Source organism: Panthera leo, chromosome F3 (genome assembly GCF_018350215.1).
Source record: "Panthera leo isolate Ple1 chromosome F3, P.leo_Ple1_pat1.1, whole genome shotgun sequence".
Lineage (NCBI taxonomy): Eukaryota > Metazoa > Chordata > Mammalia > Carnivora > Felidae > Panthera > Panthera leo.
In genome coordinates this window covers 6,150,521-6,168,437 of record NC_056696.1, presented here as the reverse complement: position 1 = coordinate 6,168,437, position 17,917 = coordinate 6,150,521, and the positions used below count along the sequence as shown (strand labels likewise).

General features: G+C 42.5%; 1 protein-coding gene across 3 annotated transcripts in view; it reads right to left on the bottom strand.

The window, feature by feature from the left end:
• Positions 1-1,552: 1,552 nt before the first annotated feature.
• The window catches only part of ADSS2 (adenylosuccinate synthase 2), a 36,494-nt gene continuing 20,129 nt past the window's right edge, over positions 1,553-17,917 (bottom strand). For 2 of the 3 annotated variants that reach the window (XM_042926458.1, XM_042926459.1), the window contains exons 5-13: positions 16,461-16,527; positions 16,103-16,210; positions 15,018-15,099; positions 12,657-12,783; positions 10,435-10,589; positions 8,475-8,599; positions 7,149-7,246; positions 4,181-4,330; positions 1,553-2,764 (exon numbers count right to left, since the gene is read on the bottom strand). In XM_042926458.1, coding sequence (XP_042782392.1) covers positions 2,712-2,764; positions 4,181-4,330; positions 7,149-7,246; positions 8,475-8,599; positions 10,435-10,589; positions 12,657-12,783; positions 15,018-15,099; positions 16,103-16,210; positions 16,461-16,527 — 965 coding nt within the window. In that variant the 3' untranslated portion in view covers positions 1,553-2,711. Of the gene's footprint in view, positions 2,765-4,180; positions 4,331-6,266; positions 6,951-7,148; positions 7,247-8,474; positions 8,600-10,434; positions 10,590-12,656; positions 12,784-15,017; positions 15,100-16,102; positions 16,211-16,460; positions 16,528-17,917 lie in introns of those variants that run through there. The other variant, XM_042926457.1, reaches the window with a different exon arrangement.

Genomic DNA, 17,917 nt, shown 5'->3' with positions numbered 1-17,917 from the left:
TCATTTTTCCACCAAAGCTTCAGTGCAATTTTGCCCAGTAGACAACCCCCTGGCAATTCTGACCGGAAAGGCATTAAATTCACATACTCATTTGTGGAGGGCATTTGGCTACATCAGCCAGTTAATATATAAAAAGTATATACTAAATAGGCCGTCTCCCCATGGAAACTTCCTGTTCTGCCATCTAGTTACCTTCTACTGAGCTTTGAGATCTGGAGTGCACTTTCTGTTTTAGTTTTTCCGTTTCCCCATTAGGTCCCCTTAAGCGTTTTGGCCTGATGCTTTCCTTTTAGAGGAAACATATTTTGGTTATTTGGTGGGGTCCTCCTCCAACTTCTTGCCAACTTCATCAGCCTCGCCAGCCCCTCGCTCATTTTGTTCCTCCAACTTTCCAAGTGTTTCCAGCCTCCAAGCCTTTGCACGGCCCTCTGACTACTCATCCTTTTGGTCCGTTTGAATGCTATTTCTGCTAAAGGCCTTCTCTGACCCTTTCCAGACTTACATTAAGTTCTGTTTCTGTTTCACGGCACCCTGCACTTTCCCATCGTAGCACATATCCCTCGCAAGTATGTTTATCTGACATGCTGCCCCACGACAAAATACCCAACACCTAGCAGATTCTAGCATACACACTTGTTAGTGAAGACTTATTACTGGAATATAGTTACCTGGGACTGCAAAGACTGAAATGTATCTGAAGAACAGAACCTCTCTCTTAACCAATTTAATTAGCAAACAGCTCACAGAGAGGAGAGAATCGATCAACCTAGTCAAAAAGGAGTCAAAGTCTATCAACATCCATAGGAGATTGATGTTTTTTGGTAGGGGGGAAAAAATCAGTGATTCAGAGAATGAGGGTTTTTTTTTTCTTTTTTAAAGTTTATTTATTTTTTTGGTAATCTCTACACCCAATGTGGGGCTCAAACTCATGACCCAAGATCAAGAGTTACATGCTCTTCCGGCAAAGCCAGCCAGGAGCCCCCAAGACAGTTTTGTAGGTTTTTTTTTTTAAGTTTATTTATTTATTTGTAAAGTAATCTCTTTGGTAAGTGAGTTCTTCACATCTGCCTCTGGACCATTACTAAAATTATGTTTCAATAAAGCAACGCTTACAGCCAAGATGAGAATGTGAACTTAAAAACCTAATTTCAACTCAACCTAATTTGAAATTCAAGCAGGAAGATAAAGGGTTAGGAGAAATAAAAGCCCATCCAATTTCTGCTGAAAAAGATAAAAATTATTTATTGTATACGAAATATAAGTTATTTTTACATAAAAGCCATTATTGACCCATAATGGGCTTGTAAGATCATCTGTACGATCCTTTTTGTTTATTGAAACCAACAAGGCTGCCTCTCTCGTAGAACTTTCTGAACTAAGTATCAACGAAAGTATGTCTAGTGAAGACAAAAGAGGTTAATGTTCTTTTCTAAGATTCTGTTTTGATCTCTCCCCACCTCATCCCTACATTCTACAGGGAGAAAGCTGCTGCTTCTATATCCAAGTGTTGCTAGTACTTCTCCTACAGAACAAAACCACAATACACAAACCATACTAGAAATATTTGGTTCATTTTAATCAGCTATTGATGGTATAATAAAATAAATTTAAGTGGCACCTAATTTAAACATTTAAAATAGTTCATCAGAGGATAATCTACAACACACTACGTGATGCCTAATTGTCAGAACAACACCTCTTTTTTTCCCAAGAAAAAATAAAGGCACAATCAAAATTATGACCAACAATTTGAATTCATTTGGACACTTATAGATGATTTTGTAGGCAAACCGGCAGGCACAATGTTGAAAAATCAATCCACTAGGCTTAGAAATAATGGTAAGATAAAAAAAAAAAAAAAAAAAACGACAGCTATACATTTCAGAGTTAATGCCTGAAATTAAAGAAAAATATCCACCAGTTAGCACAATGATCTTTTAATGACTAATTTTTTTTTTTTTAACATTAAGATTGTTGTCTTAGGGAACGCCCTTCTCCAAACATTTAATTAAATGTTCAATGTATTAAATAATTTACAGAGAGAAGTAAGTTTTGTGTTCTGTACAAATTAAAGGACACACGAATATAACCCCCTCCCCCCCTGCCAAAGCTCAAATTTGCAATGGTCTCAGCAGAAACTAAACAGTTCACAAGTTAAACAGAACTTAAAGCATTACAAAAGTTTACAGAACCCTTCTTTTCATCCTTTTTTTCTAACAGCAAAGATTACAACGACAAATTGAATGACCAGAATGTAAAAATATTTGTGCAAAACTGCATTAATTGTTCTTACCATTTAATAGAGGTAAAACCTAACAAAGCACAACGACAGTCATGAAGAAGAACTACACTGGAAGGAATTCTCTTAGATTTCGAACATGGATCGTACTAGGACTAAACACTGAAGGAAAACGTGGCACCGTGAGCAGGAGGAAAACGTGACTCGGCGACTCTGCCAGCGAAGGCGGCGGACCCTGGACCGCGCCGAAGTTTCTCTCCACACCAGCCAGCCACCTTAAATGACTGGGAACACCTGCAGGGCTTGAAACTCACTCCAATGTCTTTATTCTCGAAACTCACTCCAATGTCTTTATTCTCAAACTCACTCCAATGTCTTTATTCTTGAAATTTGCAGATCATAAATGAAGTATTTCAGAAAGTCCTCTCCCCCCCGCCCCCTCAAGGAGTGTTTCTTGTGTCACTGGAGGTCCTTAAAAGAGTTGAATCATAGATTCTCTGGATTTACCTACACCGATCCATTTAACTGGGATGGGGAAAAAAAAGAAGAAGAATATTAATTTGTTTATAATGTTCGATCCTTGGGATGAAAAGGTCCCCACTTTTCCCGGTGTCACTATTTAGCTTTGCCAGTGTCTTTTGCTATCCGTGGCTGTCCTGACAGCAGACTGTGCTGATTTCTAAACAGAACGTGCAGTCGGCATCCAGCACAGGTGTGAGCCTTACCGGTTCCAGTTTTAATCGTGGGGTATTTCCAAGTTGTCGATGCCTGATAATTAGATCAGTAAGATACTGGCCCAAACCAGCAGAGACCGAAAGAACCCTTGATCAAGTCCCTAATAACTAGATCAGCATCTGATAAATACAGGATGCTAGGAGGTTCTGCAAGTATCAGCATAACTTTTATATCTCAAGAAAGGAGAAGGGGCTGGAAGCAAATGCCATTTTAACTTGCAGAGCCTGGACCAGTCTATAGGAATCTCTCAACATCGTACCACACCTTTATGGTCTTTTATACAAGTCACTGTTAAAGTCACTACTGCTTGTGTTTCAAAACAATGCCGACTGAGAGCCACAGTAAACATGCTGACTTAACTCTGGCATCAGGCTGGTCAGGACAGCTAGCAATGTGGAAAACCAGGCTTGTATTTGAGAGGAGCAAAAGAGCAAAGAAAGCAATGTGTTAAAAAGAAAGACTTTCGGTAACTGGTCAGAGCCACTACTTGGTTATGCCTAACTCCCTGGCCAGCTTAGATTTGTTTCTTAATGTGGGTTTATTCTTTGCTCTTCTTGTAGATCTTTTCAAATTGGATCGCCTATTTTCTGTACCTGTTATTCCCTAATTATTCAAGAAACACCCCTAACTCCCAAGGGTGCTTTAACCCGGAATGGAAAGACTGCAAACCATTTTTGGTGGAGGTGAAGACACAAAAGAGTTTGTTACTAAGAGGGAGAAAGCGGGGCGCCCCGGGTGGCTCAGTCGGTTGAGCATCCGACTTCAGCTCAGGTCATGATCTCACGGTTCGTGAGTTCGAGCCCCGCGTCAGACTCTGTGCTGACGGCTAGGAGCCTGGAGCCTGCTTCAGATTCTGTGCCTCCCTCCCTCTCTCTCTCTGCCCCTCCCCAGCTCATGCTCGCACTCTGTCTCTGTCAAAAATAAATAAACTTAAAAAAACAGAAAAACAAAAAAACTAAGAGGGAGAAAGCAACGAGCATAAGTGTAAAAGTAACCTGCTGTCTTCAGGCATCTGAAGGACTTAAAGAAAGGTGATTATATTTATCCTAAGAAATAAGATTATTTTGTATCTTCCTGGGCATTTATACAAATCATGAGCACTCTACAAATTAATAATGATCTTCCTCTAATCCCATCTCAAAGATACAGTCAAGTTAGAAGCAGAGAAAAAGTAGAGATGGCTGTTCATAAAGAGTTTATATTTACCTGGAATTTGAAGCTCATCTTCAATAAATCGAACGTAATTTTGTGCATTAACAGGGAGCTCTTTAAATGTCCTTGCATTTGATATGTCTGTGTTCCAACCTGGGAGAGTCTTGTATTGAACTTCAACTTTATTTAAGACTTCTTGGTTTGCTGAAAGTTAAAGAGGATGTATGCTTTCTCATGGTATAACACTGCCTATTGCTAAATAAGTGATTTGCTAGGTCATAGGTTCCTGATCTCTTCTCAAAATCCTTGGAGCCAGATGTGCTTTGAAATGCAGAAAAAATGTTCTGCTTTGTTTTCCTCCAGAGTTTAGGAAGGTCAAACAGTACATTTACCATTTGAGGCGGTATTTTTATAATCAAACACATTCCTGCAGCCACCAGATTATTCACTCGAAGCAGATAGATGATTGGTTCTAATATCAACTCAGGTCAGGTCTGACTTTGGTGCCGACCTTTCCAGTTTTTAGAGCTTTCCAGATTTCCACACCGTGGATTAGAGGCTGCACACCTGCATAAAGGCAGCAATCTCACAGAAAGGAGACTGGTGGACTCGCTCTCATCTGGGAAACCTATGATTTTGGTGACTGCACAAAAGCTTAGCTGGAAATGTTCTTCATGATCTCACCTAACCATTTTCTCTGTACCCCCTGGTAGAAACTAAAAGCCTACGAAAGTAAGAACAGTTTCTTCGACCAGAGACAGTACAGTGGCTGCTGTGGTGTACCATCCAGATTTCCCGCTTCCGGATGGAGGCCCTGCCCACCCCCCCTGCTGAGGAAGCACCCCTGCTGAGGATCAGGTTCAGAATCTCCCCAGAGACCGCCCTCCGCTGGAAGGAGCTGCCTCCCTGGAGCAGCGCGTATCCCACGACCGGTCAACGTGGACCACAGGCAGCACAAAACTGCAGCTTCTGAGAAAAAGCAAACTCACGAGCAAGTCCTGAAAACAACTCCACCATCTGCCCAGGGACAATGTCCTGACGACTAAAGGTCAGGACACTGGAGTCAGAGGAGAACAATGGTCCCACTGACTGAGAAGGCAGATACCAGATTTCAGGGAGGTTGAAGCAGTGAGAATCACGGTCCAAGCATCAGAAAGGAAGGAGCTATACAGAGAGCTCCTACCCCTCAGAGACCCTGTGAAAGTCCCCTGGCTAACGTTCACCTTTACATGCTAAGACTGGGACCCCTGGAGGCTTACAGACAGCAGGGGCCACAGGTGAGTGCGACAGGTTCTAGAGTTCCAACAGTGCTGTCGGAAGGGAAGGGACAGACTACACTGAAGCTCCAGCCAGCACTGCCACATTGGAGAGATCTCTTTATACCCCAGTAACTCTCCTGGCAGCAGCCGAGACAGCAGAAACACTGCTTCATTTAAATAACGATGATCAGTAGGTTAAGCGTCTGACTTCAGCTCGCATCATGATCTCACGGTTCACAGTTCGAGCCCCGCGTCGGGTTCTGTGCTGACAGCTCAGAGCCTGGAGCCTGCTTTGGATTCTGTGTCTCCCTCTCTCTCTCTGCCTCTCCCCTGCTTGTGCATGCACTCTCTCTCTCTCTCTCTCTCTCTCTCTCTCTCAAAAATAAACATTAAAAAAAAATTAAAAATGATGCGCCAGAGTACAACTGACCGCAGACCCTCTATAATAAAGCCTAAAACCAACCTCTGCCAAGATCCACAGAGGAAATAGAATTTGTAGACGGACTCACACCAGGTTAGAGGCTTGGGAAACACCTTGGGTTCTTCCTGTAACTATGCAAACACAGTGGAAAACCAAGCTCACGCAAGTTCAAGATGATCAGCCAGTAATTCAACTGTCCCCTAAAACAAGAACCAATACTCTTCAGAGGGAGGTAACGGAATCTGAGTCACTACAACATAAGCGCATTCACCCAGAAGTCATTAGACAGAAATAGAGATCCATGGGGCACCTGGGTGGCTCAGTCAGTTATGCGTCTGACATCGGCCCAGGTCATGATCTCATGGTTCACGAGTTCGAGCTCCGTATCAGGCTCTGCTCTGACAGTGTGCAGCCTGCTTCGGATTCTCTGTCTCCCTCTCTCTTTGCCCCTCCCCCGCTGATTCTCGGTCCCTCAAAAATAAATAAATAAATTTAAAAAAAAAACTAAAAAAAAGAAGTAATAGTAGTGAACCACAATCCACTTAAAAAACAGTCACGAGAAACCAAACTGGAGACGGCCCAGCTGTCAGACTAACAGAAAACGGCTTTCAAGGGGCTTCCAAGAACTTGCAGCGACCCTCGGTTCCCAAGGACTGGTCGTCATTAGCAAGCCACAACACCCACCAACCTACAAGCTTCATTAAGCTAGTAGATATTCCTTTGTTTGGCGGATCCCCCGTCTCACAGGATGGCTAAACAAATGAACAGTTAGTTCCTATTTCCGAAAGCTGGTAACATTTACTGAACTTTCTGAGTAACTGAAAAAATCATGTAGCTACGGATATGCTTGAAGAAACACATTGCCTCATGTGGGAAGTCTCCTTACAACCACCCACTCTTGACACAGGAGATTAGACAAAACCACTCGTGTGGCTTGAAGGACGGGGTGGGTTAATGTATTAAGAGCCTGCTTACCCTTACAGGCAGCACTCTTCTACTCCACATTTCTCAAGGGGGGGTGGGGAACGGAACATCTATGAAGAAGTCACTTTCAAAATAGGGAAGGTGAGATTCAGGGGCCGCATCGCTGAGCTCAGAACTGCCACGTTTCTTCTTTCTTCCTTTGAGTCTGAACACATGCGTCCTGCAACCCGGAACCCAAACGCACGGCAGCTACGAAACTGAGGCCAGTGACAAGTGACTATACTCGCGCGGTTCCCAAAGAACAGGGCAACCCTGTGGCTACCTGCCACCGACCGTGCGGGAGAGCTATTGGAGACCGCTCTAACACATCCCCTGATGCCCTGATAACGTTCTGTGTACCGCAGACTGAAGAACGTACCTGGGAAATGAGGTATGATTTCACCATCGAGCTTGTAAGCAACCCCAACTTTGATTTCCGTAAACATGTCCAAAATATCCAATTTGGTAAGTGCCAACCTAAGCGGAAGGAGAGGCCACGTTAAAACAGCAGACTCTTCGAGGCTCTAACATCTAACGCGATGAGGAAGTAAAGAATTCGTACCAAGCTAAGCATTCCAAAGCAATTCTGAAAACTGGTTAGGATTATCTTCTGAAGTGCGCCACACATAAAGCGTACATTTTCCTCATGATAAAAAAATGACTTACCTACTTGTGAGGAGCTCTCATAATTCCATTTTCCCTGACTGACCCATACCATCTTGCTTAGCTTTCTTATGAGGGATCAACACACACGTGAGGGGCAGCGGCCCGGTGTAAAGGACGCAGTCTATGGGACCCAGCAGAACTCGCTGTCCCACAGAGAGGATGACAAGATACATGGACATTGATGCATACACCATAGGCCCTCATCTCGTCACTCTAGTCACCATCGCCTCCGCCCTTCTGCTCAGAAACTGTCAAAGCAGAGTGAGGGAACCACATCAAGGACCTCTTCATGATACATCCAATCTCCCAATAAACTGACTGGGAAATAACTTAAGGGGAAATCTATGGCATTAGATAAAATAACAGGTTTGAGAATCTCATCCACAAGGTATCTTTTTATTCTTTATTTTGCTCTTTGCTAGAAGCTAACCCAGAGTAATAGAGACATGAATACATTTATTTACATATTTGCGTATATGTGTTCATAGCAACTTTTACTGAGCATTTTCAGGGAGCCAGGCAGCGTGCTGTACACTCTCACTATATTTCTCGCCCAATTTGCAAAATACTCGTGTGAAGTCGGTATCATCATCTAGGTTTTAAAGATGATGAAAAAAGGCACAGAAAGATGAACTTGCCCAAAGCCACAGCACAACGCGTGAGTCGGAGATTTGAAAATAGGAGTTAGACATTCATCAAGCCCATGCACCAGGTCGGTCATACTGCCTCCTCTCCATAAAGGCAAAGTGTGCCAACCCATCTACCTACTTATCTTACTTCCCTCTACACTTGCATGTGGAGGATCCTGATTCCGTTTTCCCAACCCAGATGTCTAGGAAGACAATGTGGGGTCCTTTCCCTTGGACACCCTTCCCCTGGATCTTGGGCCCCCTGCACTTTGAGCTACAATTGCATTTGGGGGCTAAAGAGTGACACTACCACCAGGATACTACTCTTAAGGTTGCAATCCACAAACACTAACCTTTGGTCATGAACCCTCCTGTACTTTCCTGAAATAAATGTTTCCGAGAATACTCACGCAGTAAATCCATTAATCATATGAGCGTATTTGAGCAAAACAAGGTCCAGCCAGCCACACCTTCTTTTCCTTCCAGTGGTTACCCCAAACTCGCGACCTCTTGTTTGTAGTAATTCTCCAATTTCCTGGGAAATCAAAAATAGGGCTTTTGGACTACACTACCAGTGCTGTAAATCTAGTAGAATTAATTATATCTAAGATCATATAACAAGTCGAAGTCTCCTAGACATGAACATCTCTCAAAAACTAACGAAGTGGAAGACAGAATTCCATCCAGATGATGGATGTTGTGTGAGGCATTATTTGGAAGCGATCCACCTTTGGCTTTGTTTTTTACCATTTCTTTAAAACCAGTAATTTTTATGATGTCAGAGAACTTCTTAAGATTTAGATTAACATATAAGAATAATAAATGCTACATATGAGAAACAAAGTTGTCAGTAAGTATTTATTACAAAAGACAAGCCAATTATTTGCAAGAACAACTGTAGCCTGATGATCTTCCTGAAAACCAGAAGACAAACTCTCAGCTAGCAAGGAGTCAGTCGCTAACGGCACGATGCCCTTTCAAAGAGAAGGAAGGTCGACAACAGCACTCCAAGTTCTAAGCCACAGCCATTGTCTACAACCTAACCTTCGGCCCATGGTCTATCTATTCCCTACTTTACACCTTTCCGATTAAAGTCATTACCTCTCGTATTCTGACATTGACACAACTATGTAGTTTTTAGACTGCTGCTCTGTCAGGTTTGAATCCCAGCCCCGTCCGTCTATGTGCAAGTTATGGTGACTCTCCGTGCCTCAGTTTCCTCATGCGTAGAAGCCGGGGGGTGGGGGGGGGGGGGGCGGGCAGGGGTTGGCGACACCACCCAGCTCCCTGAGCTGTCGTGGGGTCCACAGAGCTCCCGAGTATACAACACTTCAACAGTGCCTGGCCCGTCATCACCGCCACTAAGTGTCGGCGAAGGTTAGCCCAGGTCCGGAGGTCACTCTCCTCAGCCCTGGTTCCTGACAGGCTCCTAGTGCAAGGCAGCTGTTATTTTTAACCACCTTTTTCTCCTCCCCCACCTTGATCTCCCTCGTGTACCCACCTTCCCAAAGCCTTGCACCTACAAGCACCCTTTTTTTTTTTAATGTTTATTTATTTTTGAGAGAAAGAGACAGACCACGAGTGGGGGAGGGGCAGAGAGAGAGACAGACACAGAATCTGAAGTGGGCTCCAGGCTCCGAACTGTCAGCACAGAGCCCAAGGCAGGGCTCGAACCCATGAGCCGTGAGATCACAATCTGAGCCTGAAGTCGGACGCTTAACCAACTGAGCCACCCAGGTGCCCATAATCCACAAGTACCTTTAAGTGGCCTCTAACATTTCTCTTTTGTTGCCAATATGCTGCTACTTCAGTGAAGTGCACAGGAAGGTAAGAATTTGTTAAGGGGGGGAGGGGAGCAGAAGTTTATATTTTTTATTTAACTATTTTTTTTTTTGAAAGAGAGAGAGCAGGGGAGGGGCAGAGGGGAGAAAGAAGGAGAGAGAGGGAGGGAGAGAGAGAGAATCCCAAGCAGGTTCCACACTCTGTGGACATAGGGCTCAATCCAACAACTCTGGGACCATGAACTGAGCCAAAATCAAGAGTTGGACGTTCAACTGACTGAGTCACCCAGGAGCCCCCAGAAGTTTTACGGGGGCACCTGGGTGGATCAGTCGGTTAAGCATCTGACTTCGTCTCAGGTCATGGTCTCATAATTTGTGGATTTGAGCCCCGCATCGGGCTCTGGGCTGACAGCTCAGAGCCTGGAGCCTGCTTTGGATTCTGTGTCTCCCTCTCTCTCTGCCCCTCCCCCACTTGTACTCTGTCTCTCTCTCTCTCTCTCAAATATAAATAAATAAACAAACATTAATAAAAAAGAAAAAAACCCAACAACAAAACTTTCGGAATTGGATCAGCTGAAAACGGGCTTACATTGTCCTGCTCTGTAGGAAAGGCCCCGATGCCAACTCGAGTCGTGTAGGCTTTCACGACCCCATATACTTCTCCGACATTTTGAGGGGGCATCCCCAGCCCGGTACAGACACCTCCAACCGTGCAGTTTGAAGAGGTCACAAAAGGATAAGTTCCTAAAAAGAGAAACAAATATTAAACTATACACACATGGACATACGTTACTCGGAAACAGAATTATAATGAAAAATCCACATTTGAGTATATTCCAGGTAGTGGACAGACTTGACTAGAACCGTCCCCTCAAAACCTCTGTGTTTTCCTCTTGATCCTTTCTGTCCGTAACGAGGTAACAACACAGGCGGTTAGAGCTGGCAGGTGTGGGCACTGGAGAGGCTCTGTGGGCGTGTGCACGCTTACTCAGCTCTGCTCGGTGGGTGCTCGCCAAAGCCTGCTAGATGACGTGATGCCAAAACCCTGGTGTTCGTCCACTATGTAGACTTACAATCTATGTACTTTTAATACTCTTCTGTTAATTTGAAAACAAGTTTGTCTTACTTCCTTGATACAAATTTTTAAGACACATCAGCAACCCAGAGTGACACCAGTACACTATGAAAGTCTGTGGTCTTCATTACCCTTCCTTCTGATCTCTGCTCAGGGAAGAATCCCCAGAATGACAAGGGAAGCTAAGAGGGGTGTACTCCCCCAGCCCCAAAGATCCTGGATCCCCACTTAAACTATCCACTAAGCTAATCAGACACTCTGCTTTCTTCCCAGACTGCACAGACATATTAAGCAGCCAAAAATCCATTATCTACTGTAATAGAAATACACTTTTTAATTGGTTTACTTGGGAGTCAAAAGCCGATGAAAGGTCAGTGAGAGCTGAGAACAATCAGACTTATCCTGAGGGATCAGGCTCAGGCAGAGGCCAACAACCTGATAGGCCAGTAGCTGGATGGTATTGACTCGTTCACTTTTCGAAGATGGAAGAAATACCCTAATGTGCTCAGAATCTCACACCCAAGATGTTAAACAGATTTCCACAGACCTTAGAGTGGACATGTTTAAGGACAGGGTTTATTCTTGATATTTAAAGAAAGACTGAATTAAAAGTAAAGATCCTTCCATAGGATTCCTCTCATCATCAAATGGAGCATGAACCAAACAATGAAAATCAGTTTACAGAATCCCGAACCCACTGACCCAAACGGTGATTTCATTTTTCTCATAAACTACAAAACTTAACACATGTATTATATTTTCCACAACATTCTTTTCAAAAAACAGATGAGTGGCAGATGGCAAACTTCCATCATTCCTGAATATACAAGCCTGGCTTTAAAATCCTGTAAGGCTGGGAATGTAAGTTGGTACAGCCACTCTGGAAGACAGTATGGAGGTTCCTCAAAAAATTAAAACTAGAACTACCCTACGACCCAGCAATTGCACTACTCGGCATTTATCCATGGGATACGGGTGTGCTGTTTTGAAGGGACACATGCACTCCCTGTGTTTATAGCAGCACTATCAACAATAGCCAAATGTCCATCGATGGATGAATGGATAAAGAAGATGCGGAATATATATACAATGGAGTATTACTCAGCAATCAAAATGAATGAAATCTTGCCATTTGCAACTACCTGGACGGAACTGGAGGGTATTATGCTAAGTGAAATTAATCAGTCAGAGAAAGACAAAAATCATATGACTTCACTCATATGAGGACTTTAAGAGACGAAACATGAACATAAGGGAAGGGAAACAAAACTACAAAAACAGGGACGGGGACAAAACAGAAGCGACTCATAAATATGGAGAACAAACAGAGGGTTGCTGGAGGGGTTGTGGGAGGGGGGATGGGCTAAATGGGTAAGGGGCACTAAGGAATCTACTCCTGAAATCATTGCTGCACTATATGCTAACTAATTTGGATATAAATTTTAAAAAATAAAAAAAATTTAAAAAAAGAAACTCAAATTGAATGTTGGAGACATTAAATAAAATTATAATTAAAAAAAAAAGAAGTGTACTTGTGGTGAGCACTGAGTAATGTACAGAATTGCTGAATCACTATATTGTACACCTGAAACTAACATTACACTGTATGCTAACCAGAATTTAAATAAAAGTTTTTTAAAAGTTAAAAAAAAAAATCCTGTACGGGAACATTAATTATTTATATCCTAAGTACTTTAGGGCTCGGTTAAGCCCCCATGAAGTCATAGCTCACTCACCAAAATCAATATCTAGTAGGGCTGCATTCGCACCTTCTACCAAGATTTTCTTTGGTGGTCCATGTAGGGCCTCATAGAGGAAGTAAACTCCATCTCTCACCATTGGTTTAATCCTTTCCATGTAACCCTACAGGCAAAGACAAAATCCAATTCCAGTGTGTACTAACAAATGTACAACATGATCAGTACAAGTAAAACTTACCTGACTCTAAGACAGGTAAGACTTAACTAACGCAAAACAGGAGGGGCTGGTGATGGTACCCAGTCTACTGGACATTTGGACTAGCTTTGGTCTCTCGTCCTGATTCTCCAGAACCAGAAAAGAGACCCTTCCACATTAACCTTACTGCAAGTTCTGATGACAACCTTCCTCGTGGCCAAGACTCATTCTTCACAAACCAGCTTGCAGGAAAATGAAAAGAACCGGGTATGTTACATTGTGCTTTTGCGTCCGGTGAGGTCTTGAAAAAGCTACATGCAACTTGCATCAGGGTGACTGTCAAAATGTTGGTGCGGGTCACCAGTGTCATGCAAATATTGACAACTGATTGTTAACACTCTTTTGCCATTGTATTCCATTACAGCAATAGCTCAGCAGTATTACTAGTAGGTAATATCAAATACTATTTTACACACAAGCATTAAAAAATTTTCACAAAACATATTAAAAGCATTAATAATCCTGCTTAATTTTAGAATTCAATTAAAAACGTCATATAAACAAGAGTTCCCCCAAGGCCTAAAGTACAAATACAATAAAACCTAGTTTCGGGGCACGTAGGTGGCTCAGTCAGTTAAGCGTCTGACTCTTGATTTTGGCTCAGGTCATGATCTCACAGTCGTGAGATCAACCCCACATAGGGCTCCGAGATGGTCATGGAGTCTGCTTAAGATTCTCTGTCTCCCTCTCCTCCTGCCCCTCCCCCTCTCGCATGAGTGCACATGTGCCCATGCCCTCTCTCCCTCTCTCAAAAACAAGTAAGGAAGCAAACCCCTAGTTTCAACTATGTTTCAATATTTAGCCAGACTAGTACGGAAATTCCAAGATCCACTTGTGAAGTCACCAGAATGTGTTACACCAACTGATCAAAGTATGGTCCCCCACCTTGGCTCTGGTCTCCTGCTTATTCCTGTTTTAGTCCTTTTTTTATGCCTGAAGTGACCATACCGTTCATCATGTCCCTTATTCCTTCAAGTGCTGGTTCAACAAATAGCACCTATTAAGAATCTTCTTACCCAATTCTGTTCATTGTTATTCATCTACTTCACATGAAACATGCATAAAATGGAACTGAAAAGCCATAACCATACTTTAGCACATAAATATTTCCAAGTTGCTAGCAATAAATTTAAAATATTTGCTGCATGACAGAACGAAAAACAATGGCAGTGTATCCTAAGCAATGAGCAATACACTGAAATCTAAATACTCAGCATTTAGAATCTTCCTTGGAGGTCTTTTTTTTTCTTTTTTTCTTTTTAAGGAATTTAGTGAGTAGATAGGCCTAAAGTCTATAATCATTCTAGAATAACATAGGAGGTTTGTAAATTCCTATTCAGTTCTGGAATTGATGTTCATACCGATTTACAGAAGAGAAGGAGTAATAATCAGATACACAGGAAGCAGCTTGAAACTCACCAAAGACCAGGGAGGAATGGAAGGTGGAGAAGGCAGGAGACTCATCTACTAACTCGGGCCCCTGACACCTAACAGCTGCCAAACGTGGGCCCAACCTTTGCCAATCACCTTGGTCTCATAAGAGAACAGTGCTAAAGAGACCGGCCCTGGGGGCCCTCCTTCCGGAACGTGCTGGCCAGCTTTAAAAGTCAACAGCCCTGGCCGTCCCTCTGTTGATCTCTGCTCCACATTGCTAGGAGGGATTTTTATTTTTTACATAATCCACATCGAGTCTTTTTTCTGCTCAGAATTACTCAACAGCTTTTCCTTAACTCCAGGATAAAAGCTAAAATCGTTATCGCTAGACAGAAGACCCCCAGAAGACCTCCCGCCCACCCCCGCCCCGCCAATATTTCATTTCAGCCACATCACGCGAAGTGACTCAAACATGCCCTGTCCTTTTCGGTAGGCCTTATGCTTTCAGACTTAAAAAAGACAATAATTTGCCATACCAGTCCTTACTTCCGGTACGTTACACAGTCTGTGTGGTACTTAATACACCGTAAATCATTTAATGTACATCTTCCCAGTCACAATGTGATTTCCATAAAGGAAATTAGAGACTGTATGCTCTTCATTCTTATGTTTGCAGGTCTTAACACAAAGCCCGAATGAATGATCTTGGATGTCAATCTGGCAAATGACTTTTTTAAAAGGACATTAAAGGGGCCAGAAAGCATTACCTTGAGTTTTTGTAATTCGCCTTCAATGTCGATTTCCAAAGTGGGGTATATAGATTTGTACTGGTTGGCCAGAACTTTGAACCTGAGAAACACGGATAAATCAAGATGTTCGCTCTGTGTAAAACCAGTCTGAATAGATCACTTGATTCGAATGGTTTCTGTAGATAAGTGGTTTTCATAACAAATCAATCCAGGACTGAAGCTACATTCTAAGACATAAAAGCTACACAGGAGATCAGTCATATGAATAAGTGATACATTCAAAATATTTTTTAATTCAAATGTAGGAATGCCAATCATATAATTAGGGTGATGTGTGTGGAGGGAAGGGGATGGCCTAAGATCTGTAACCAGTAGACTTAAATCAGTGTAAATTACATTGCGTCGTGTAAAAAAAAAACAAAAGGAGACAGTCTACACAATGCTTTTTAAAGAGACAGAGGCAGAATTTAGCAACTGGTCTCCAGTAATCTCAGTGGAGGTGCCCTGATGGCACAAACTGCTGCCTGAAAATGTATTCAGCCATCGGGTCTTTGATGCCACCTGTCATTAGACACAACCAATTAACTCCCTGTCACTGAGTCACCACACAGCTTTGATGATTATTAGGTTTCTCATGGAGACTTTTCTAGAGAGTAAGCATCCATGAGGCAATTTCTATTTTTTAAGGTGAGCTTAAATATTAAATAGTTCACCAGTACCTAAGAGCCTAATTATGTCTAGGCTGGGGGAGTCTCTGGAACTGAAAATCTGAGGGGTCAAGACTCTAGGGGGAGGTAACCCGACCACAGTACCACCACATCCCCCTGGAATCTGTTTCTCAGCAAACTATACCAAACTCCAATCCCTACATATAATTTTGACTTTGCCTTCTTGGGGTACTGCTAGGATACCAACAAGATGTTACTTTTCATGAAGTTAATTTGAAATTAAGTAATAAAAAGTAACTTTAATACTCCAAACAAAACAAAACAGCCAAACGCCACTATTCAACTAGAATACTGATCTTACCAATTTGCATCCTGGATATGAACAATCCCCAAAATCCCATGTGCTCTTTCCATTCTGAAACACAAGTTAGTTACCTCTCAGAAAAGCCCTCGAAGTCAGAAACAAGATCACACATCCGCAGTCCACTCCGAGCAGCTTTGGAAGAATAAACTGGGCCAATGCCCTTTTTTGTGGTACCCAAGCTTAAAAATAAATCAAAACGGGCTTTGAGTTAGACAAGAAAGAGGCACTTCTTATGGTCAGATCATTACAAAGAATGGAGTTACTTCGACTATTTTGTTTGTGCTATTTTCTCTAAGTTTATCGTCACAACCCTATCGATTTCCTCTGAAATCCAAACATATTCTAATAATTTTTCTTAAACCTCTGGCCTAGGATTTAAACATAAGGGTCTGGATCTGCTTAAACTGCACCAAAAACAAAAACACATACTTTTTCCCGGCTTGTTCTTGTCTCTGTTGCTCCTGGATACCATCAGCAGCTTGATGAAAATCGAATACTGAGGAGAGAAACACCAAATCACAGTCGTTGAAACAGAGATCACATGGGAGGAGCAAAACACACTGCATTTTAAATTACTTAAGTTACAAATGCCTTCGGCCTACTTTCATCACGACGAATCAAATGGATGCTTTTAAAAAGCGTCAGTAATGGTGGGAGTGAAGTTATGACGCCAACAGGTACATGAATATGAAGATCACGCCCAATCGTTCATTCCTATTAATTGCAAACTCTATTATTTTAAAACTGCTCAGTAAGAGGGTAGTTTTGGAGCCTACCCTACAATCCCATGAAGCTTCACTTACTAGGACACCCTCTTTTCTTCAAGTTCTACCCTCCAGACATCTCTGTGTTATCTTGACATCTCACTCTCCCTCACCAGTCCCAAACTTCCGTCATCTCTCACCCCAAACCGTGGCTTCCTAATGAGTGTATTTCCACTCTTGGAAATTCAGATTATCTCGAATTCATAATTCTTAAGGCAGCAAAGCCGTCTTTCCAAGACACAAATTATGATGTCACCACCCCCTTGCCTTTAAAAACTCAATGGCTTTCTGTTGCTCAAAAGAAAAAGACAAAACTCCTTTATGTGGCCTCTCTTCTGGCTCCGTGCTCTGGTCCCCTTTCTGCCCTTCAGTCACACAGGCATTCTTTTACATTGATGGCTACAAGGCAGACACTTGTGTCTGAATGTGGCTCTTCCTGTGCCTGCGCGTGCACTCACAAACTCACGCCCCAGTAGTACTTTAGGAAGTCTCTTACTAGCTGATTTCCTGTGCCTACAAGTTCTCAAATATTTACCGACTGAATAAATAGCTACTTGATGGAACAGGCAGGCCTAGAATTTTGTCTTACAACTTTTAACCAAGGCTTCCTTTGTTTCCAAAAAGCCAGACAGGAATATAATTTATGTACCATAAAATTCACCCACTTGCAGCATCCAATTTAATCATTTTTCATACATTAAACCATGGCTTCTTTTCCCTGATTGCTATTGCTTCCATATAAATAAGTTGAAATGTTTACATTTTACACAGAATGACTGACATTAAGTTTCCTAGAAAGCATTGGTGGCTTAGGTAAAAGATCTGGTGGTATCAGAAGGCTTCTGTTGTAGTTATAGATGTTGAAACCAGAAAAATTCGAGGAAACCTGACCTTAATCCACCCTCTGATTAACCCTACCCCCTACAACCCCCTCTGCCCTAATTCCCTCTTTTGAGACGCTACAAAATTGTCAAGGCAGTCCTCTTCCCAACTGTATGGTTAACAGATTTCCCCAGTGGTCTGGAACAGGAGTTCTGACACCTCTTACACTAGGTGATTACAACACAGAGACTAAATTTTTATTGTGTGACATAAAATTACCCTGTAAATCACTATGCGTCT